This window comes from Lethenteron reissneri, chromosome 34, assembly GCF_015708825.2.
Source record: "Lethenteron reissneri isolate LAM-NWPU_2019-01 chromosome 34, ASM1570882v1, whole genome shotgun sequence".
Classification (NCBI taxonomy): Eukaryota; Metazoa; Chordata; class Hyperoartia; order Petromyzontiformes; family Petromyzontidae; genus Lethenteron; species Lethenteron reissneri.
In genome coordinates, this window is record NC_083812.1 from 16,408,701 (window position 1) to 16,432,741 (window position 24,041).

The 24,041-nt window shown below is 49.0% G+C and overlaps 1 protein-coding gene across 1 annotated transcript; it reads left to right on the top strand.

Annotated features, from left to right (window-relative positions):
• The first annotated feature begins 15,194 nt into the window (after positions 1–15,194).
• Positions 15,195–20,382, top strand: LOC133350496 (transcription factor Atoh1-like). The gene is made up of 2 exons (XM_061564836.1): positions 15,195–15,813; positions 17,915–20,382. Exons 1-2 carry the CDS (start codon positions 15,564–15,566, stop codon positions 18,346–18,348), a joined length of 684 nt encoding a protein of 227 aa, XP_061420820.1. The 5' UTR covers positions 15,195–15,563; the 3' UTR covers positions 18,349–20,382.
• Positions 20,383–24,041: the final 3,659 nt, after the last annotated feature.

Sequence of the window (24,041 nt, forward strand, 5' to 3'; positions counted from 1 at the left end):
AAAGTATAAACTGCATAGCATCATCAGTATACTTACTATACTCTACAATAAGCTGAGTTACTAACAGCAAGTAATACATTACAATTCTACGTCGTAAAAATTATATAATATGCTTCCATCTAAACTTTATTCTCTTACATCACACGAGCATACACCGTACTATATACTGCCATAGACAAACCCAAATTTCAATTATATACTGTATTGCTATAAACCACCTTATACATTTTAATATAACACTATGTATTATTCTACCCACCCTAATGTGTATCACACTGCTATATGTTTACTATACAATTACGATACTATATATTACTTTGTACATTGTATTAAGCATATAAATATTATACTATGGTTTATAGCAATACAGTTTATAATTTAATGTTGGGTTTGTCTATGGCAGTATATAGTACGGTGTATGCTCATGTGATATAAGAGAATAAAGTTTAGATGGAAGCATATTATATAATTTTTACGACGTAGAATTGTAATGCATTACTTTCTGTTAGTAACTCAGCTTATTGTAGAGTATAGTAAGTATACTGATGATGCTATGTAGTTTATACTTTAGTTTTCTACGTGGTTGTTTAGTAACTGCAGCTACATACTATTAACATTCTTTTCCTTTGTTAATGCTACTCCCTGCACCCTCCCTTTGTGCTGTTGATCCTGCATAATACATGGGCATAATATGAATTTGAACCCCCCCCCCGCCCACCTCCTACGCATTTCCCATGAATATGCTAAATTCCTCTTGATATGCACATTCTTTTTGTTAAGGCGCTCTTCTCCCACCTCCAACTCAGCTTATATATAAGCTCCTAGCTTGGCATTGTCTCATTCTTCACCTGAAGACGGCTGCTTGCGTTGTAGCCGAAACGTCGTGAGAATTAGTTTATTTTATTATGTTTTATTTTTATTATTTTATTACTTCCCTTCTACGTGACTTTACCGAAAGAACCAAGAAGATGAATCCCTGCAGTCACGAAAGCTTTAAATCGAAACAGATGCTCGCTCACATTTTATACAGGTCTCCTCCGAACGATGCCGGTGATAATTGTGAACGTGCGCGTATGTCCATAAACGTAATTGATTACCCAGTGAGAGCCCATTGAGGCCAAAGTCACTTTTGCAGGAGTGGGAATGTGATCTATGGTGTGAGCGATTCCTGAGGTTAAATCTATGAAAATATACCCAGAGATCACGTGTGAAAGCATACGTCTAAGATGGCCCACTCTTGTGCGCCTTACTGAACCACACGGTGACGTCGTGACCTTGTGGTCATGTAAAAACTGTTACGACTCAGTGAACGACTGCTCGAGCATAGGCATGGTCGGGGCCAAGTTAGCGAACAACACAAAGGACCAGAGCCATTGGCTTTCAGAAATGTTTGAAACCAGTAAAGCAGAACTGTTTACAACTGTAAAATCGTTTACTCGCTTGAAGGAAGATGCAACCCACCAAAAGCGCTGTCTTGTGTCGATCCGTACCCAGGCACAAGTTACAACTCTGTGAACGGAAATTAAGACTTTTAAATTGACTTACAAGCATGATAAAGTGATGTCATTGGTGCATAGCTGCTGTAGCTATTAACTTGACGTCACTGCAGCGATGCGGCAGGAGCGCTACGGTGCGACCTGTAACTCTCATGAGAGCCGTTTGTCACGAGCGAAGCTCTCAAGGCTTACGTGGGACAAGCTGGCACGCACAGGCCTCGGGGCGTATTGGCACGAGAAGAGCAACTGGTGATGAGGGTTTGTCTTCCTTTGAAAATGTTTCAAAGGATCTTTGCAAGATTATATTAACTATTTTGACATCCCTCTTGAAGTTGATTAGGATAGCATTTGCTGATGGTTAGTGTTTAATTAAAATATGCTGTCATGCAGTCATATACGTGCACTGCTATCTTTCAATATTGTACCAGTACTATGCTTAGATGTATGTATTTTAACTTTGTCTCACAAGTGCATATACATTCCATATGAAAAAGCCACACTTTTCCTATTAAAATATGTAGTCTCCCTATTGGCATTGAACTAAACTATCTGTAGGATATTTAATTTGTCAACATTGAAATAATAACGCTGTTTTAATGAGACTTATTTTTGAATATTGTGAAATAAATATTTACATATCATTTAAACCCACGGTTATTTTTGCTGTTCTTTCCACGGTTCAGTTCTGACGGTTGCAGTTTTATTTTACTCCGTGTGAAGTGTGATGCGTGTGCGGCAGAGCCGTGTGGAACGTCGCAACACAAAGCGTTTGAGTCTCACATTCAGGGAACGTAGCCGTGTCTGTTTTGCATTGCTGTTTTACGAGGTCACGGATAATATCCACACAATTTTGAGGGGGGGCGGGGGACAGCCTGGCACTTATGACCTTCAGGTAAGGACCCATCGAGATTAAAAAAATACCTGGACCATATAGTGCAGCGGTCGGCAACCTTCGGCTCCGGACCCGCAATGTGGCTCTTTTAAGGACTGCAGTGCGACTCTTGAAATGATAAAAAAGGTTCTTCTTGTTATTTTGGTTGCCGTCCCCTGAACAGGGAAGTCCAGTTCACCATGGAAGTTCAGTTCACCATGGAAGTCCAGTTTACCATGGAAGTCCAGTTCACCGTGAAAGTCTAGTTCACCATGGAAGTCCAAGATACCACAAAAGCCCAGTTCACCATGGACGTCCAGTTTACCTCGGAAGTCCAGTTCACTGTGAAAGTCCAGTTTACCATGGAAGTCCAGTTCTCTATGGAAGTCCAGTTCACCGTGAAAGTCCAGTTCACCATGGAAGTCCAGTTAACCGTGAAAGCACAGTTTACCATGAAAGTCCAGTTCACCATGGAAGTCCAGTTAACCGTGAAAGCACAGTTTACCATGGAAGTCCAGTTCTCTATGGAAGTCCAGTTCACCGTGAAAGTCCAGTTCACCATGGAAGTCCAGTTAACCGTGAAAGCACAGTTTACCATGAAAGTCCAGTTCACCATAGAAGTCCAGTTTACCTTGGAAGTCCAATTTACCACGGGAGTCCAGTTCACCATGGAAATCCAATTCACCATGGAAATCCAGTTCACAATGGAAGTCCAGTTTACCTTAGAAGTCCAGTTTACCTTGGAAATCCAGTTCACCATGGACGTTCAGTTTACCATGAAAGTCCAGTTCACTATGGAAGTCCAGTTTACCACGGGAGTCCAGTTCACCATGGAAATCCAATTCACCACGAAGATCAGTTGACCATGGAAGTCCAGTTTTCTCTGTAAATCGAGTTCACCATGGAAGTCCACTTTACCACGGGCAGGGGTCGGCAGCTTTCGGCTCCGGAACGACATGCGGCTCATTAAGGACTGTTTCGTGACGTTATTCAGGACGACCGTCTCGTATTCACGTGCATTGTGGCTCTTTACATATTGTGTTTTTTACCGAATTAAAAAAAATGGCTCTTCTTGTTTTTTTGGTTGCCGGACTTATCGTAATGTTCATATCGTTAAAAAAACCGGAACACAGCAAAACAGACCTCTGACAAGTATATCCACGTTTAGAATATAAAGGACTCAGTTGATTGTTTGTCATGGTTCAGACCAATGGTATCCACCCGGAGGGCTCAGCGGAAAAAGTTAAAATTCTCGCAGGAATGTTGCGAATTCAAATCCTGGTTATTGGGGTTCACTCAGCCCATACTCCTTACGAGGTCGATTAACAAAAAACAAGTAGCCACTGGAGAATTCAACAGTGGCTGTCACTCGCGTGGCCGTAGGAATGTAGAATTTCCACCAGTGGCTCAGGACTGTAAACTCGGAGATTAGCGATTGCCTCGGTGCTGATCTGAACTGGACATCGCTGCGCTTGCTTCCGTCACAACCACGATCAATCAATCCGTGCGCTTGCCCCCGTGGTGGCCACTCGAGAGAGAGGCGCGACCCCAGCCGCGTCGCTCATTCACAGAGCGCCCAGCAGGTGGCAGCGGAGCAGCGCCACCGCGGGGCCCGTCGCTGCCCACCGGAGGCGCGTGGCCACGCGGTGGCGCCCCCCCCCCAACCCCGACCGTCACTGCTCGCCAGCCTCCTACTTCTCAAGGCGGCCACTGCTTGCGGTGTCCACAGTCTGGGGCTCGCTGCACACAAAGCGACGCGTGCAAAAATACGACCGGTGGTCATGGGCCTGCCCACGCTTCACCAACCCGCACTCACCAGCGCGGTGAAGCATGTGTTTGGTCTGTTTCGTAAATATGAACTTTATAGTAGGATGAGAGCCCATTGAGACGCCATTATTGTTTTGTAATATTGGGTGTCAGGATGCAATTGGTCCACGTGGGCCCGATCGCGGAGTCGAGGGGGCTCGTGAAGTAAACTGAAAGGGGACACATCCAGCAGCCTTGAGACATCCCCTGTCCCCTTTGCCCTTGATATCCCCCATACCCGATATCCAACTTCTGCTGTCCACCAATGCGGCAGTGGTTCCGTGTGGCAGCATTTGTTGCTTTCGTACCCGTGCACGTGGGCATCACGCGTTGACTTCATGAGACCCTCCAGGCTTGTCAGGGAGGGCGTGACGTTCGGGAGAGTTGTTTGGTGTTGTACACGCGAGTGGTAGGAAGCGGAGTGCCCAGAGAAAACCGCACGCTAAAAGAGGGGAACAAAAAACACTGCACGAATAGATTAAATAATTCCATCAATATAAAGGCATCCTCTGGCCACCGCTATGCAGTCGGAAACTATTTAAATATGACGCGTGTTTACCCAAGAACGTCCCACGGAGGATCCTGCCAAGATTTCACAGTCGGGGGTGATTTTGATCTGTTTAGTCCCAATTTAAGTCTTTTTCAGTTAAGTGCATAGCATTAGGATGTCTTGGTCGATATCAGTTACATGGGGTAGGCACCTGGGGTAAACCCATGCAAAACGGGGGGAGAACATACACACTCCAGAAAAAGGCACCTGAGTCGGGAATCGAACCCAGGTCCTCCTTGCTATGAGGCACTAGCGTTACCACTGCGTCACCACCCCGCCGCCCAGATGTGTTTTTATTTGACACCAGATTAATAGGAGGAATACTACAGAACTAGTGCATAATTTGACTTCTTCCGTCACGGAGTCATGAATATATTAAAGAGGGCTCATCATTTCACTCGACATGTTGCGGAACGCAACTCGGCTGCCTTGGTGTCAGTATTATCGGCGTATGGCACTGCCACGAGAGTAGAAGTTTAATCTATCCATAATAATCCTATATCATTGTGATCTATATTCCCTAGTGCTGTCTTTCGGGGACATATCTGGTAACCCTACGCGTTATTCACGCACGTGGTCTGCCACGATCGTAGGATGACGTGAACACAATAAAGAGACTGACGTGGCGTAGCCAACAATTTTATGAACAGTGTTCAGGACTGTTCTTGCTGAAATCAAACACTGTATACTAATTACCATTTATTATACTTTGCATGTTAGAGCAATGCATTATTTAATTCCATGGTGCGGGGGGTTTGACTATCAGTCCATCTCATAGCGTGGCGTCTTTATTCAAGATGTCCACGTTATTCCCACATGCTAAACACTCTTTGATGAGCACATTTACCAGGGTCCTGTTTATCGATGCACAACACTGCCAAACCGAGATTCTCTCGACTCAGGGAGGCTTCCGTGGGTATCTTAGCAGAGCACGTTGCTCGTTTTGCGATTTCTCCCCCCACCCACCCCAACTGCCCCCCTAGTTCACATTCAGACCAGCACGCAGTGATGGACGCGAGCAGGAAAGTGGACAAACCGCGGGGGGCAGTGTTGGCTGTCGCGGGACGGGTGAGAGGTGGGTGGAGGGGTTGACGAGGTGGGGAGGAGGGGATGGGGGTGCAGACCGGGGACCCCATCCTGAGGCGTGGGACGGCTGAGCGAGCTGGCTGGCTGGCGGGCTCTCCGGCTGTGTCGATGTTGCCCGGCACCGGTTGCCGGGTGAGTTCGGAGTCTGCGCTCGGCAGCGAAGTCGCCAGCCCACGTCACTCCGCGCATTGAGAGGCCGCCCCGTGTCGAATGGGACACGGGACCTTGGCGGCGGGACGCCCTTTTTAATTAACTCGCTCGCACCACCTCCAACCTGTTGTCGGCCCAATCGATCGATTAAGCGACACGGGCCGTGCAGAATAGGGAGCGGGGTGGGGGGGGGGCACGGAGGGGTGGCGCGGTGGGGGTGAACACCCCAGAAATAACAATATACTGTAATGAAAAGTGAATGAGGACGCCCGCCTTTGTCTCGCGTTTGCGATAGTTCAACCCCTACTCACACCGCACAGCGCTAACCCCGCCAGCTCCCCCAAGCGAAGGCTCCTCCATCCCACACACCCCCGTCTCCTCCCCGTGCGGAGCCTTTGTCTCGCTGCTCCGTGGAGGGGGCCGCTGTATAAACCGTGGCTATAATTTCCACGCGTGCTCTCCGTGCTCGGCGCACCCACCGTCTGCGGCGTCGTGGCTGCCTCCCGTATGTCTCGCTCGCGCGTGCGAGGCGACACGCGACTCCCAGCCCAATCCATTACGCGTGGCACAAAAGCCCTTGGCTTCGACTGCATCGTGTCGCCGCACAATGACTCGCACTCCCCGTGGCATGTACACACACAGACGCACAAGCCAGCGCGAGACCGACAACTTCTCCAGCTCAGAGAGGGCGAGTTGGGCTGTTGGAGCGAGCTTGGTTTATTTGTTGATCACAACTCTGTGTGTGTGTGTGAAAGTGTTTTCTGTGTTGACCAGTGCGCGTCAGTTCGCAACTTTGTCAGGGGAATTATTTGTACAGGTCACGTCCAGTATCGGGTACGATAATATCGGAGTGTTATGGATATGTGTAACCTTGTAATCTAGTGGTAGTGCCTTGTTCCGATAATCCCTACTCCAAACCGGCCTAGCAGCGTTCAGGAAAAAAACATCGAGTGAGAGATTAAGCCCCACGTTTGTGAGTGTATTTAATACTTCTTGTAATACCCGTCTGTAACGTGTACTGTTCCATGTAGCCTTACAATTGTAACATTTGGTTGTTCAATTAGGGTTTCAATGACGTATCGAATGCTTCGAAACAGACATTTAATAAATGATTTTACAATAAAATAAGGAAATTAATACTGACATTAAAGTGCTGCTCCTCCCATAATCGGTTACCATCAGCGCAGTTTAAGTGCTCATCTGCAACGGCAGATATCATCTATCCACTGCTGGATGAAGGCCTCCCAACATGTCGCCACAATCCATCTCGCTCGCGCGCATGACCCGATCTCGTCGCTCTATCTCCGCGTAGGGTCATGGCTTTCCGGCGTGTTCTCTCCATTGGCTACCATTGCGTCATTAGTCTTGGCCATTGGCCAATCATCATCCCTTCTGGCGATGTATGACCCGATATTTTGTTCCCAATAATCAATATGGTAGACACATACATGCACGACGTCTCTAATTTGAGTGAGTTCTCTGATCCACGTGTTCTTTTCGCTCCCTCGGTGTAAATCGGAACATGAACCTCCCAGTACTTTTTTGCACGCATTTCAGCTTGGCTTCCGTGGTTTGTGTCAGTCGACGTGTTTCCGACCCGTGTATCGTCGTGGCAGGTAATACGCACCCATCGAAAACGTTCCACTTGTACGTTATTCTGTTGCTACATTACTCTCTCGCTTTTCTTTACAATTGTATTTCCAACAAAAAAACCCTCCCGTCATATTCTCGCTCGACTGTGATGCTAATAATGCTGATCCCGGTCCGCCGTCAGTGATTTCCCTCTCGATGTACACAACTCTGCTGCGTTCCACACTCGAGTCCCTCCAGCAACTGGTACCTTGTACTCAGCAAACGTGCGGTGCACCATCAATTGTGCTCATCTGTACGGTGACCCCTTATTACGTTTATTCCAAGATGAAAAGAATCACGTCAACTAGAGACACTGAATAGCTGCGCCTATCTTTACCCATGCGGCATAACACACGGCGCCAACACGTGCTTCGTGCCGGCGACTTGAGTTTCGCAGCTCCACGAGTAGCGAGTTAATGATGATGGTGGTGGTACTGTAGATGTGTAAGTGTTCTGCACAAAACTCAGAACAATGTAGAACGTAAGGGCTGACCCTGCCCCGAAGCACCAAACAATCCTGATAATATGTTTCTCGACATGAGCCGACTCTAGTGATGCTGTCTGGCAATTGAGCTTTGTAACCCTTCTAGAACACCATTGGATGTGTGCATCGGTCACCCAACAGCGATCATCGCCTCCATTGGCACAACACGCGTGAACCCTTTCGCGGCTCGTGGCTCGGCAAATCAAAGGCGGCGGCGCCGCTGCCGCTTCCTCCGCGCGGATCAATGCGTCTCCCCAGGGCCACGCTGCGCGTCCGCCACAGTTTGCAGACGCTGCTGTTGCTGCGTCTTATGGATTTTCCCTCCCTAGCGGACAATGACTTCGACGCACGCGTTAGGAGTAAGAGCCACCGCGAGCGTCCATCATTGGATCTATCCCCAAAGATTTAAGAATTTTTAAAAACCCCATAAAACTCTGCATGGTAGCACAAGCAAGCGGTCTTTGATCAACAAACCCATCGCGGGACCACGGGGCGCATGCGCTCACGGCCTTCTGAGACGAGCTGCATCTCTGTGAGTGACAGCACTTGTAGGGAAGGTCGGCATATCCTGAGATTCGTGGTGGGAGGGACGGTGTTTAATGGGCGCCAACTGATATTTGTTTCCGCATGCGTTTTGGCTCTCATATCATAATGTGGCGAGCGCTGAAAGTATTTTAACGTGATTGCGAAGATTTAAAACAATGACATTGGTATTTGATACGTGCCGCATATCATCTTATATTAATTTACAGCCCTTTGTCATTCACTGTTTGATGAAAAACATTCGCACACTTGTTCTTACTATTTTTTTATTGAGAGAACCAAATTAAGTCTACATTATAGACTGCCAGTACGCTCACTCAAGTTAATAACCAGGCTGCAGTCTACATTATATACTGCCAGTATACTCACTAAGGTTAAAAACCAGGCTACAGTCTACATTATAGACTGCCAGTACGCTCACTCAGTTTAATAACCATTGCTACAGTCTACAGCATAGACTGCAATGCGCTTACCAGCTTAAAAAAACAGGCCACAGTCTACATTATAGACTGCCAGTACACTCACCGAGGTTAAGAACCAGGCTACAGTCTACATTATAGACTGCCAGTACGCTCACCGAGGTTAAAGAACTAGGCTACAGTCTACATTATAGACTGCCAGTACGCTCACCGAGGTTAAATAACTAGGCTACAGTCTACATTATAGACTGCCAGTACACTAGCCCAGCTTAATAACTAGGCTACAGTCTACATTATAGACTGCCAGTACACTCACTTCGATTAAGAACCATTGCTACAGTCTACATCAGTGTTTTTTTTTGTTTTTTTTATTCACTTTATTTTTATTATTCTTTTTTCTATATACGTGCCTTTACCGAAAGAACCAAAAAATAAGACCGAATATATTGCCGATGAAATATAATTTAAGTGAGCAGTAGCCTCAAGGCTAACCTTTTTCCACGCTGACAAAAAACACAATGGCTACATTTGTAAAATTATTAACACCGCATTTGTATTTATCGCGCGATTTGCGGAAAAGGAACGGGGAGTTTTGAGCAAGCAATCCTTGACCAATCAAGGGCACATCATACAAAGACATAGATCCCCCGTATAGCCTGCCTTGACACACTGTTGGGGGCTAGCACCTCGCCCGACCGCCTTTGTCTGCCTAGTAGCGATGTTTACACACCGCACCAGGTACTTATTTGAGTCTGAGTCGACCTACGGGAAGCCCAGGGCCGGTTCAGATAATCGCCACTGGTGTTGGTCGTGAGCGGGAATTGAACTCTGGTCGCCAGGTTCGTAGCGCAACACGCTAACCGCTACCATACCGCTCCCCACTCATCATATATATATATACACACACACCGATATGATTCTTACAGCCTCTTCGATAATTCAGCTAAAAGTGATCAGACTCAAGATTCTTGCAGCCAAGTCGTTAGGAACGGAAAACTGTCACACGAACAACCGGCCACGTCTCACGCGGCTCCATAAACTGGCGTGGTGAGACGAACCCCCTGGATGGAGCTGTGACACGGGGCCTTCGTCTGGCTTCGAGTACCGCCCTTAGAATACCATCCCCTTTAACTTATCCACATGCGGTACGTCGAGCGCGCGGTGGCTTTCAGCGACGAGACGTGAATGCACGTCCCGTCGAGGGGTCCTCCGCCCCCAGAGGCTACCAACCAGCAGAGCGCGCGCTCTGCGTGGCTACGAACTCGGTGAGCAGTGCGCCAACCACAGCGACACCGCTCACACGCGCACGCAGACAGATCCCTCTTCGTCAAGGTGTTCTAGCGAACCCCCTATTAAAACCGCAGCAGCACATGCGAATAGAGTGCAGAGTACTCAGTCGCATTTGTCTCCCCAGTGCTGATATTCAAGCACGAGAAACTGCGCGATGCAATCCCATCTGGGTGTATACATTGTGCAGACGGCAGCGTCAATTCAAGGCATTAACTTTATGCCGAGTCGACCGATCGGCATGGCAAAAATAAGTTCAACAAATACACAGTTACCCAGGGCTCGTGGCGCAGTGCGTTCACCACTCAGCGCCACACACGCAGACGCGCGCGCGCGCATTCGTAACTAAGGAACCCAATAAGTGCATAGGAAAGTCCCCACTGTGGCGGCGTGCTGGTGTAGGTCTAGCCCCCCGCTCGCGGACAGGTCAATACTCCACGCCAGCCGCAATTACTCGACACGAGGCAGTGCCGCTAATCCTGTTTTGGTGCATTACACGCGCCGGTGTCGCTCGCCCCGCATCGCCACCCGAAGCGCCACTCACCACCCCCACTTCATTCACTCCACCGTTCCCGAGCGGCCGCGTGTCGCTATCTCCCATCCCCTTGGCTATGGGATGATCCGCGAACGGCATTGTTGCATCGGGGAACTGAAGGCGGTATCGTGGGAGCTCGAGAGGTCACGCACGAACAAGCGATTTCCTGCTCTCAAAGTGAGCATTCAGAAGGAGCTCATTTCGTGTTCGCAGCACTGAACCAGGGGAGGAGTGATATCCACATTCCCATGGCGGAGGCGAGTCTCAGCGATTATATACAGTGACATAAAGTTGTTTCAGCAGAAAATCTTTGTTTAACACACAAAACAAACCTGCATAGGTAGTGTTCAAGCGTTGAAGGCAAGCTTATGTTTAAACCATCGACCTTCCAACTATGATGATATATTATCGCAGATTTCTACCAGGACGGCGCTTTGTTAAAATGTCTATATTTATGGACTGATAAATGAGCCTGAACACATTGACCAGTGTGGTGATGTATGATCAAGCACCCCCACGACCTGCATGGCGTCCAGAGGCCGTCATCTAACAGTGGATTGACAGAGGAGTGCGCTGCTACTACATCACGATCACTGCGGTAACATTAAGAGCGTGTGTGTGACCCAGCGTCTCACTAGGTCACACACACGGCTCAACCCCCCCCCCCCCCCCCACGATCCTCCTCCCGCACAATGTGCCAACCGGACCCAGAACCGAGGCACTATGGGGCGGTATTGCTCTCATCCTCGTCACGGACCCACAACGGAAACGGATTAATCGAAAATCATTGCATAGAGGCCGCCGATCTGCTCGCCTCAAGACCATCCAATTCAAATGTCTACAATGGCACCCACCGTACTATTTGTACTCTTTTTATTTGACCTGGTAAGGCCCCACTGAGCTATGTAGCTATTTTTCAGAAGCGACCTGTCTATCATAAACGAGGTTGGCTTATCATCACGTTGACATTTATAGCAGCCAAATATTCTTAAACGCATGATTCTAAATGTGGAGGGAAAAACCGGTGGACCTGGAGAATGAAAATCCACACTGCCACGGGGAGAGAGAGAGAACATGAAACATCCACACATATACAGGCGTCAGGGTCGGGATCGAATCCATGACCTGTTGTATACCAGGGGAGGTTGTTAACATCTCGCCACCGTGGTGCCACCTTACAAACCAGAAACGAACCAAGTTCGACAACAACGCCTCATAATGTCACTCCAGATGCCCACAAGAAACCGACTCAATCACACAATCACGCATTCCGGTCCTGTCCAGACAAAAGCCGAATTTTACGCGACCATCACTAAACTTTACAACTAAATTAGTGCCCTATCAATAGCAACAACACTCCTAGGCATTGAAACCCCTGGGTATCTATGGGACCTTTTTGCCAGTATCAAAATTATGAGAGAGAAAAGTATAGAATTAAAAAGAATAGGTGTTACCGTTTCTGAAAATGAAACAGGTGTTTAGATGTTAAACACCAAATAGATGCATTTCGTGTGGTTAATGCAGACTTGATGCCCTGCGAAATGTATCTATTTGGCGTCTGGACATCTTAACACCTATTTTATTTTTCGATTTAAAGCTTTCGTGACTGCAGGGATTCATCTTCTTGGTTCTTTCGGTAAAGTCACGTAGAAGGTAAATAATAAAATAATAAAAAATAAATTTCGATTTAAAGCTTTCGTGACTGCAGGGATTCATCTTCTTGGTTCTTTCGGTAAAGTCACGTAGAAGGGAAGTAATAAAATAATACAAATATAACATAATAAAATAAAATAATTCTCACGACGTTTCGGCTACAACGCAAGCAGCCGCCTTCAGGTGAAGAATGAGACACTGCCAAGCTAGGAGCTTATATATAAGCTGGGTTGGAGGTGGAAGAAGAGCACCTTAACAAAAAGAATGTGCATATCAAGAGGAATTTAGCATATTCATGAGAAATGCGTAGGAGGTGGGCGAGGGGGTTTCAACGCAAGCAGCCGTCCTCAGGTGAAGAACAGGTCTGTCGGAAAGACAGCGTCTAAATGACAGACCTGTTCTCCACCTGAGGACGGCTGTTTGCGTTGTGGCCGAAACGTCATGAGAATTATTGTATTATGTTTTATTTGTATTATTTCCCTTCTACGTGAATTAACCTGTTTAATTGCCAGAAAAGGTGAAACCTATTCTTAACCCCCTGGGTATCTCAACATACCCAGCACGCCCTAACTCCAAACATACGCAGCAGCTCATTAAACTCTACTGAGTACTTGAAACGTCCACGAGCCCTCCTCACTGGTACCCTGGAACAACACCCGAGACCAGTTAGCCCCCCTGGATCAATCACCTGGCACACAAAATACAGGGACATGAGACAGATTTTGGTTATTTATTCATGAGTAACCACTCCAGGAATATTCCCCACTTTCCTTATAACATCACCCCCCAGATAATATAGGCAGCCCCACATCCTTTCACGTAACTTCACCCCTCCACCTTCCCTCCCTACCCGCCCCCTCCACGAGTTAAAGACAAATCCAACCAAGCCCTGCAGGGTCCCAACGAGAGAGACTCCGAGACGAGCGTTACTCGCGACGCGCGATGTTCATTGTCGGAGGTGCGTTCCACATTTTCCGAAAATGCGAAGCAAAAAAAAGAGGAAACGCGCAACAACGTAGAGGAGAGAGAGAGAGTCGTGTAAGCGCCGTGTCCGTGCATTGCTTGGTGACTCACACGCACGGGGTTACACGGCACGCCGCGGGGTGATTTTATACCGACAGATATCAACACAACCGCGGCGCTCGGCCGATGACTAAGCCCCGCTTACTGCGGTTTGGTGAACACGCAGGTTGAGCCCTTGCCAATGCGTCCCTCGTCACTGACCAACCCGCGCACGTAACACGCGACACGCGCACACAGACACAGACACCCATATAGCTGCAGGGGGCAAGTGGTGTTAGCGAGCACCTATTAAGGGCGGAATCGTATGTACTGTATGTGTGTTGAACTTCTTTCGCATCTGACGTAGCCAACCGCGCTAACCGGACGTGCGGGGGGAAGAACGACAAACTAAACGCAACAAGCAGTTCTAATGAAATTAGTTTTCAATCTAGATTTTAAAGTGCATATCTCCCAGTTGCTTCCTAATGGTGCACACGGTTAGCGGTGTGGTTATCAGCACCACAAACAAGAGTTTGATGTCTTCTTGGTTCTTTCGGTAAAGTCACGTAGAAGGGAAATAATAAAATAATAAAAATAAATATAATAAAATTAAAATAAAATTCCACGTTCATACACCGCACCAGTTGCTCATTTCACGCTGAGTCAACCCAACAATTTCCCAGAACTGGTTGCCCCTCATGTTACCCGTTGCCTATAAGCGAACTCGCACACAAGACACACAGAACAGGTACTTCGCATGATTTACGGAGCACTTTTGCAAAATGAGTGTCCAACAGTACAACACGCGTATACTGCACACGTACGTATATGCTATGTGCATACAAAATAGATATGTGTATATATACTGTACATATATGCTGATGAGCAGTATTTTTGTTTTACACCGTACATATAAGTTTACGAATGCGTTAAAAAGTTTGTTTTATTTTTATTTATTTGGGGACGCACTAATGATGAGACGTTCGACATTGGGTGGGAAACGCTTTGAGAGCGAAGATCTCTGGGGGTCAGTCCACGATGGTCATCACGTGGTTCATTTAAAGTGTTTTCGTTGAGCAGCACCACAAACAAGTGCTATGGAACTTTGAATAACGGTTGCTTTAGACAAGTACATGAAACAAAAAATGCTAAAATATTCCACACCTCCGTGAGACTTTGTTCAGTTGTTAAAAAGATATAATAATAAATTACGTGGTCGTTAAGAAGATGCAAAAATATACACTTACCGCCACGTTAGAATATTATACAATATGTGCATCAACAAAAGGAGGATATTAAACGCATTACATTTCTAGAGACATTAAAACATGAAGAAGCACCTTTGTTCTCGATACTCGCAACTAGAAAACAAAACAACTCCCCAACTCGGTTGGGTGCTGCGCGCCTCTCATCGCGAATAGTATCCACCCACCCACCCCTCCCTCCCCCTCCTCCTCCCCCCTCCGCCTCCCTCTCCCTTCCTACACACAGCATCCACCTTCATCCCCCCCCCGCCCCAAAAGAAGAAGTCTACACTTCGGGTCGCGCGCACGACGCACGCGCACGCACGCGACTCGCTCGCGTCCATTGGTCCCGCGCACGCGACCGGCGCGCGCCCCGCGTATAAAGCGCGCACGCGACTCCGCTTGGGCCACACAGCGCGCGCGCGCCAACCCCACAGCACGCGCGCACACACGCACGCACGTGTGCGTACCTACACACAGACACGCGCGCGCACGCCCCCAACCAGGTGCCACTAATCAGACACACAGTGGCACAAGGTCGCACAGAGACTCTCTGATCCGTGCACAAATATTAAGGGGGCACCATTGCGTGTGGGCGTGTGCGCGACAAACAATTGTCTGTTCAGAACTCGTACGACGGGCAGCATCTGTAATCTCTCCATAACTCGAATACTGCTTGTTTGACTGTGCAGCAAGACACAGAGAGAGAGAGAAGGAAACCTCATTTAGGGCTGCACCCTCATCTGAGCGCGACCCGCGTGTGGCCACCCCGTCTCTCTGGTCGTGATCCCCCCCGGCTGGCTGCATGCTGCTGCACCTGTGCGGCCTCGAGATGCTCACCGTGGCGAGGGAGGGCTTCCCGCCGTCGCCTCGAGAGTGGAGCGGCTCCGAGAGCAGCGGCCGCGACTCGTGGCTGCAGCAGGGGTCGCCGCCCTCCGCGGAGTCCGCGGAGCTGGAAGCAGACGGGTTCATGCTGATGGGCGCGGAGGGAGGAGGCAGCAGCGGCGGGTACTCGCCGCCAGCCTCGGGCAGAACGCGTCGAGAGCTCTTCAAAGGTACTCCCCTCCCCCCCTTCTCCTCTCTGCCGCTCTCCCGTCTCCCTCTACCTGTCCAACCCGAACTCTATCCGCCTCTAACCCTCGATCGGCCAGGCCACCTGAGTGGCGCACACCTGTTGATCACGCGCCTTTGATGTTGAAATTTAGCAAATGCCTCCTTTGAAAAGGAACACTTTTAATGTAGCTGACGATCATAAAAAGATACAATATACATTTCAAACCAACACATGAAATGTTCCTACCCTTCAAATGCCTCTGCATACCTTACATATGTAGCCTGGGGAAAAATAATCGTTTTAATAGTAATATCATGTAAATGTGGATTTCAGACTCAGTTATATCACTTCAGATGACAATAATTTTCCAAGGTCCAAATTAGGAACGTTCTTTAAACATCGGAAATGTGATGTGTGTAACAGAGCCATCAATTATCTTAGAAATATTTAATATCACGGTCAAATTTAGTACAATAAAGTTTAACCAAGCTTTGGTTCCTCTTGGTTATTGTATTAATCGTAGGATTCAAGATATTCAACAGATGACACTCCACTCGGGGTGTTGGGTCGAGTTCCAGTTGAGCACCGTGCACGCCATGTCTGCCAAGGGGGTTGTTTGGTCATACCATACTTTGCCACACCTAAGAATATGATTCCTTGCAGTCACGAAAGCTTCAAGTCTAGAATTAGGTGACAACGTTCTTAAGACTCGCCAATGATGTTAGTCGTCGCCTGGAATTGAACCCAGGTGGGTCGGTTTCATTGCGTGGTGAGCTAACCACAGCGCCCCGCTCCCCCCGCCTAGTTTTACATTACTTGGACGAACTGAGTGAAGGTAAAAACCAACGCTGTGCCCATCCCTGGTGAAACCTTACACCGTGAACAACCGCCAGAAAAACAGCGCCCTCCAGGGCCGATTTAAACCCAGCGGCGCTGATTATAAAAACAAACAGACAGCGAGTTGTAAAACAGCACGCGTGCGTCCCGACACCGCGGTGGCGTGAAATTGTTATTGCCCCTTAAACCTCTCGGCTGGCACAGCCCACGGCCCTCTACGCGTCAAGCGTAAAATCACTCGTCTTGTTTGCAGAACTCCAATGTTCGCGCGTGAGCTGTCTGATGTAGGGATTCCGCAAGTCTTTGCGTGCTTGATTCTTGAGATGTTCAAACTGATTTTGAATCGACTGCGCTGTGCGGCGACCCCTTAACGAAAGAGCTGGACAAAATCGCAAACAATTATGACGACGATGATTATATGAATCATCGTCGAGATATCGTGTAGAGTTGAGGCCGCGTGTTGCGCCACGACAGGCAACAGAAATTAGCAAGCCGTGTGTGTGCCTTTTGAATAAGACACTTTAATCGTGCTGGGCATACACCTGTATGTACATCATCATCATTCAGTAGTATTCTTATTTCTCGATCTTTTTATTTACCTAGCGACATGTAACGAGACATGTATATGTTCGGTATCGTCAATTTATTCGAATTCGTTACGGAGTAACTATCGGATAAGTGCTCGGATTAATAATGCACGCGATAGCGCCGGGTGTTGTGTGACACTGTGAGCAGGAGCGCGACTTCTCGTGTCAATGTCTGTAGAGCTCAATTGGGCCTCGAGCTTCTGCGTGGCTGAACTCGGCGTGCGGTGAAGCATTGCACGTGGCGTTGCACCACAAACATTTTCAGTCTCAGGAGTTCTACCCTGGTTTTAAATCAACACGTGAATGGCAACGTTACGTGGTTGCGTATATTCGGGTATTGCATGTTTGCCCACAAGTATGCAAATTTCCATATAACACTGTTCAGAATTAAAAAGAGAATTCATTCAAACAATTACGGAGATATCTAAGTGGTGCCAACGTTGTTGCGTGACCATTCACGTAGCGGTCGTCTTAAACGCACTTTGCCCAACGACCACGCGTAAATGGACGATTAGCCGCTAACAAATACAGACACCGATTGATTGTTGCCCTCGCCCTAAACCTAACTCCGTCGGCACAGCGCCGCTCCGCGCGAGCTCCCGCCTCTGCACCAGAGCCCTCAAACCAACGTCTGTCTCACGTCCCTCCTTCTCCCTCCCTCCCCCTGCTCTCCCCCAGCTCTCGGCGGTGGTGACGGCTCGCCCACGCCGAGCCCCGAGGAGCGGCCCCTGCAGGGCCTCGCGTTGCGCCCCGAGTTCAGGGGAGCCGCCGTGGACGTCTCCGCCGCGGCTCCCGTGGTCGTGCAGAAGCAACGGCGCCTCGCGGCGAACGCGCGCGAGCGGCGCCGCATGCACGGCCTCAACCACGCATTCGACCGCCTGCGGAACGTCATCCCCTCGTTCGCGGGCGACAAGAAACTCTCCAAGTACGAGACGCTGCAGATGGCGCAGATTTACATCGGCGCTCTCGCCGAGCTCCTCAAGGGGGAGGCGGCAGCCGCAGCGACGGTGACCGAGACCCACGGCGTGGGGTCCGGCTCCGCGAAGGCGGAAAGCGACGACAGCGAACGCGTCAAGGTGGAGCCCTGCCTCCCGCGGCAAGCCGAGGCGTGAGGTCGCGGGGGGCAGCAAAGGGGTGGGAGCGCGGATTGAACGCGTTCTAGTCATGCGTGGCTCTGGTCAACAATTCACGAGGACTCGAACGCACGCGCACACCCTCGTGCCAGAGGCAGTGCACATACTGTATATAGTGCATACTGTATGGCGAACGTGCGACTTGGGGCCAGCCAGATTCGCGTCGTCATGAAACGGCCGAAGCGATTCGTCTCATTGTTGGTTGGTGATGGAGACGTCGGCGCGTTTTCGCCAAAAAAACTCGGACGAAAAGGAACATCCGCCAACAACACGTGAATTGGGCCCTCTGTGTGTGTTTGTCCTCTCTATAAACGAGCCGATTGCACGCGTGTGTGCAGTCTGTGTATGAAGCACGCCGCTTTTACGCGCTAAATTGTCCGTGAGTGTGTGAATCAAAGACCGCCAATGGAACACGGCTCACGCACAATGTTGTTTAGAATGCGCGCATCGGATTGCGAAGAGTACATTTTGCGCATAGAATGGTCCCGTGAGATTAATGCCAGTAGAACTTGTCTTGCTATTAATACGCCCCAATAGAAGTCTCACAAGTTGTTGCCTTTTTATCATTTCATGAAAACAATCGAATGTTCTTCTTACAAAAACATGCGCCTTAAACAAACAAAACGCCCAAACAATTCTTGACATTTCACGTCTGTGGCGTCCGACAGCTGCAAATGTGATATTCGCTCAGAGAGGCGACAAGGGCTGCAGATGATCCTTGACCCGAATATTGCCATAGGAGCCTTGCTCGAGACGCGCGTGCGAGATGACGGCGCTGCGCGTCTGACAGCGCGCCTCCACGAAGGAGCCGCGACGAATGGGAATCGGAGCGCGCGAATTGCAAGGCTCGCGAGCGGACCCGCATGCTTTATGTACAATCCAAAGCGCTTTCAGTCCGACTTTAAGTCAAACATGTTTTCCAAGTCTATGAAATAATATGAATTCACTAATGTTGACCGTGCCACCTGTGCGAGTTTTGTATTTAAAAAAAAAGTTTGAGGTGGGCGAGTTGATTAGGGAAAGCGGGTGGGTGCGTTTTTGTCATGTTCTATACAACTTCGCTCTCCGTCATAAGTGAGTGGGTGGTTCGTTTCACTCGTGAGGGCTCACGCCGCCACGTGGCGGATGTCACTCAACGAAGCCAATCGACTAGTTGCGGACGAAGTCCGTTCAGGACAAAACCCCAACTGGCGAAGTCAAACACACGCAACCAATCCGAGGTGCACTTGCCACGCGAAGCGGAGAGGGCGCGTTGATCGCGAAGTGCATTCGGCAGACAGTTTTCGAGACTTGTCTTCAACGATGTCCATGCCGCGCTCTTGCGTTCCACTCATCAAGTCCACGAAGTGGCGTTTGTCGAGCACAGTACAGCACGTATCGAAACAAAGAATGCACTTTTTTCCATTGCGAGAGTGAAATAGACACACGTTAAAATTGGTTACAAGATAACACGTTAGAAATACTGCAATGACACAACACGACATTGTTGTTATTTCCATACGGTGCCTGGGTGCGTTTGTGTGCGTGCGTGTACACAGTGGGGAGCGGTAGTGTAGCGGTTAGCGCGCTGCGCTACGAACCTGGCGACCCGGGTTCGATTCCCGCTCACGGCCAAAATCAGTGACGATTATCTGAGCCGGTCCTGGGCCTCTCCCCTAGGTAGACTCAACCTCAAATGAGTACTTAGTGCGGTGTGCAAACATCGCCACTGGGGAGACAAAGGCGACCGGGCGTGGTGCTGGCCACCCCACCCCCCTCGTGTACCGTGCCGGCCTTCGTAGGTGCTCGCTAACAGCACTTGCCCCAACAGTTTGTTACAGACTTGTTTTTTGTACACAGTGTGTTGTGACGCGCGCACGTCGTGTCCACGGGTGCCTTGTGGGAGCCCCGCATCGCGGTCATGGCCAATGAAGTCGGCACCGCGACGCTCGGCGCTGTCACCGTACCACGTTTGCCGGTGCTCGTGAATCGAAGCGACTATTGTTGCGTTGGGCAAGGGTGACCGACGCGTTTCTCGAATATTTTTACGCAATTGTTTGTAATTTATAACTTATTTCTTTATATATATAATAATAAAAAAACAATGTCATTAAATGAACAATATTCGTAGATATTGTTGTGTAGCTACCAGAGAGGGCTGTCACTCACGCATCCTACGATCACATACACAGGGCGCTGTGAACCTGGTCAACTGAGTTCGATTCCTGGCCACGGCTATATGAGCGGTGAGTGAAATCCGAGCCGCTCCAGTCCTCACACCACCCACCTTCAGCCATCCTGCAATGGCCAGCGTGGTGAAGTATGGTCAAACAACTCCCTTCACCGACACTGTATGGGGAGGCCTTCAAGTATTATTATTATATATTATCACGCAGCTACATATGGGGACACTGCGTGCATATAATACGCACGCACACGTCGAGCTGGCGTGCAAATCGTTTCACGCACGTGCACACGAGCCGTTTAGTCCAAGTACTGGACACTTATCATTCGGTTGTCATACATATCTTATAGAAACCCAATAGGCGCCCACATCCCGAGTCAGTGGACACTGAATTAGTTGGGCACGCCCGACTAGTTACCGAATGGAGGTCCGCATTGATGGGGGCTGAACACTAAGAGCCGCCTTGTTATTGCGTGTGCGTGTGTGGCGTGGTGCTGCAAAGCGCACGGCGTGTGGTGGGTGGTTGCACGGGTGACTGGCTGGGTGGTGAGCGGCTAGGGGGATGGATGGTGAGTGGCTGGATGGTTGGGAGACTGGATGGATGATTAGCTGGGTGGTGAGTGGGTGAATGGATGGATGTCTGGCTCTTTGACGAGTGGCTGGGTAGATGGATGGGTGTGCTAGGTGGCTGGGTGGCTTATAGCCTGCATGGCTGTGACTTTAATGCCTGGGTAGTTGTGCCTGTAAGTAGCTGGAAGGAGGCTGAGTGGCTTGGAGTTTCTGTTGCTTGTGTGGCTGGGGGAAGAGTCGGGGCTATAATGTGACTACCACGCGACCCCCCATCTTTTTGTGCGGCTCCGCGAAGCTCCGATTCCAATTCAGCTGGGCGCTCAATGGTCCCTGTTTAAAACAACTCTTTCAAAAGTTTAACAAAACGCGGGGAGCATTGTGGCCGCGAATGGGAGTTGGTATCGCGTTTGATCTGCCGCCTGAAATGAACACTTCCCGGCACCCCTCGAATGCGCGTTGGTTCTGGCCATGCTCACAGTAAACTGCGGCGGAGGACGGGACGATTGCCGATTATTAGGGGAGAAGGGAGGAGGTCTGAACAGGAATTTGGCTCGAGTTGAATTCGCCGCTCGTGCCATCTCTCGTTTGTGTCGAGGGATCGTGTTTACACAACGCAAGGGACGAGGAACCCGCGTGGAGATGCGGGCAGAAGAGGTCATCGCCGTCAGAAGAGATCGCCAGCGTCCCACACATGGGGCTGTCTCCGCTCTCGTCAAGGACATGTCTCATGATTCCAAGTTTGAGATCGACATCATCATCCACCGCTGGATGAAGAACTCCCAACACCCCCCACCGTCACCACGGTCCTACGATGCCACAGTTCCGTCTCTGTGCATGATAAGCAAATATAATCTCTGCATCTTAGCGGTTTTGTCTGTCATTCCATCACAAGTCTCGTCCATCAGCTATCATCGCTGCTCGCGATGTCTCCTGCCGAAGCCCACCTTCTGTCCTTAAGCAAAAATGAAGTTGTCCGATTTGCCTTCTCTCCGATCCACGCGTTCCTCATTTGCTCGGTGCAATTTCCGTCTGCACGTTGCGTTGCACACTCTTCGGCGTCTGTTGCAGTCTTTGCGGGTTTCCATGGCGTGTGATCCACACGCGAAATCAGCGGACAAGGATCACAAAACACTCACGAAGAAAACGAAACAACGGCTGAAACGTAGACTACCAATGGGAATAATAACATTGTGCAAACGTAAATCAACAACTTCATTTTAATTACGCTGCATTGTTAGGGCCAAACGACCAGTGATACTTGTCGCCAGCGAAAGTATACCTATGATTTAGGCGCATAGCCTACGATCAGGGTCATTAATACTTTTGAGAAAAATTACTTATGCTGTACGAACAACAAATAATCAGAATCTGTATTTATCCGGCCTGATATACACATTTAAAACACAGGCCCAAAGGTCGAAAACTTCAAACGGCCATGCACTGTCGACTTTGTAATCTTTAGGAGTGCACGCGCTTCTTCAAGTGAGCCAGGTTTACGAGATTAAGAAAAAGAGAAGATGGGGGAGGGAATTGCAAAGTAGCGCAGCGCAAGAGAAGAAGCAGAAAGGGAAAAGTGATTAACTGTTGCGAAACGATGTTTTATTTTTTGCAGGTAAGGCCGACTTAGCAATTTAGCTCTTTTTCAGAAGCTACCTGCCCACGAATACTAATTCAGCGAAGTGGCTTATCACGTGGAAATGTATAGCGGCCAAATTCTCTAAACGCATGTTTCTAAATGTGGAGGGGAAAACCGGAGGAACCCGGACGAAAATCCACGCGACCACGGGGAGAACATGCAAACTACAAATATACAGGTATTGTCAGTGTCGGGATCGAACCCATGACCACCTGTATACCAGGCGAGGTAGTTAACATTTCACCACCGTGGCGGCCCCGATGACCTACAGAGAGGTGTTTTAACTAATGATGTATCTCACAGACATAGTGTGCAAACTGGCTGTGCCCAGGGTTTGCCTATTTTGAATTTGAGGCGTTGCTAATGAGAGAAATGGACTAAAGTTAGGTGAATACACCATTCATCCATATGTATCTGCATATATACACATTACGCAAAGACAAACACGTACACATCTATACAGACACACACTACATACATATCTACCCAGACGTTCTACACACAATGCATACATACATACACATGCATATCAACACAAACGTACGTCACATACACACAATGCATACGTACATAAATACATATGTACACATACATACGTTATACACACACAATGCATACGTATATACAAACATACACACATACATATGTACACATACACAGTATCGAGGTCCACGGCCGCGAGTTACACGCGGAGGGCGTGGGTTGGAGATGAATCTCAGTGACAGCATCTTAAATGCGTCGCCCCGAACCACGGCTTCGCCGAACATCAAACACGGGGCAGGAAACTCGAGACGGCGCCACTTAGGCCCGGGATGTTGGAGCCCGGCACGGCGCGCGATGCTGCGGGGCTGCCCGGCCAGGGCGACAAGCAGCGCGAGTAGCGAGCAGCAACTACGAAGCGGCAGACTTCAGATATCAGCACATGACAAAAATCTTCCACCGCTATTGCCCGCGAACTATGTTGCCACGATCGTTGCAGAAGGCTGCGACTTCTAGTCTTGATCGGGGAATTGAATGAGCCCCATGATCCCTCCCTCCAGGGCCGTTAAAATTAATCCCGCCCCTGCCATAGGAATGTGGAATATCCACCTCTTGCTCAGAGTTGTGAACATGAGATCATCTCCAATGCCTCAATACTCATTATTGCAGGAAATCGTTCAGAATTGTTTTAGTAACGGAGTAATGGGAAGCTATATCTTCCTCTATGTTGGCCTGCACATTTGTGGTTTGCGTGTTCTCCCCCATGGTTGCGTGGATTTTTCTCCGGGTCCTCCGGTTTTCCCTTCCACATTTGGGAACCAA

Bases quoted from the DNA above. Each gene is read 5' to 3' on its own strand.
- LOC133350496 (XM_061564836.1), top strand. From the start codon at position 15,564: ATGCTGCTGCACCTGTGCGGCCTCGAGATGCTCACCGTGGCGAGGGAG. The intron at 15,814-17,914 runs GTACTCCCCTCC...GCTCTCCCCCAG, and splicing joins GCGTCGAGAGCTCTTCAAAG to CTCTCGGCGGTGGTGACGGC.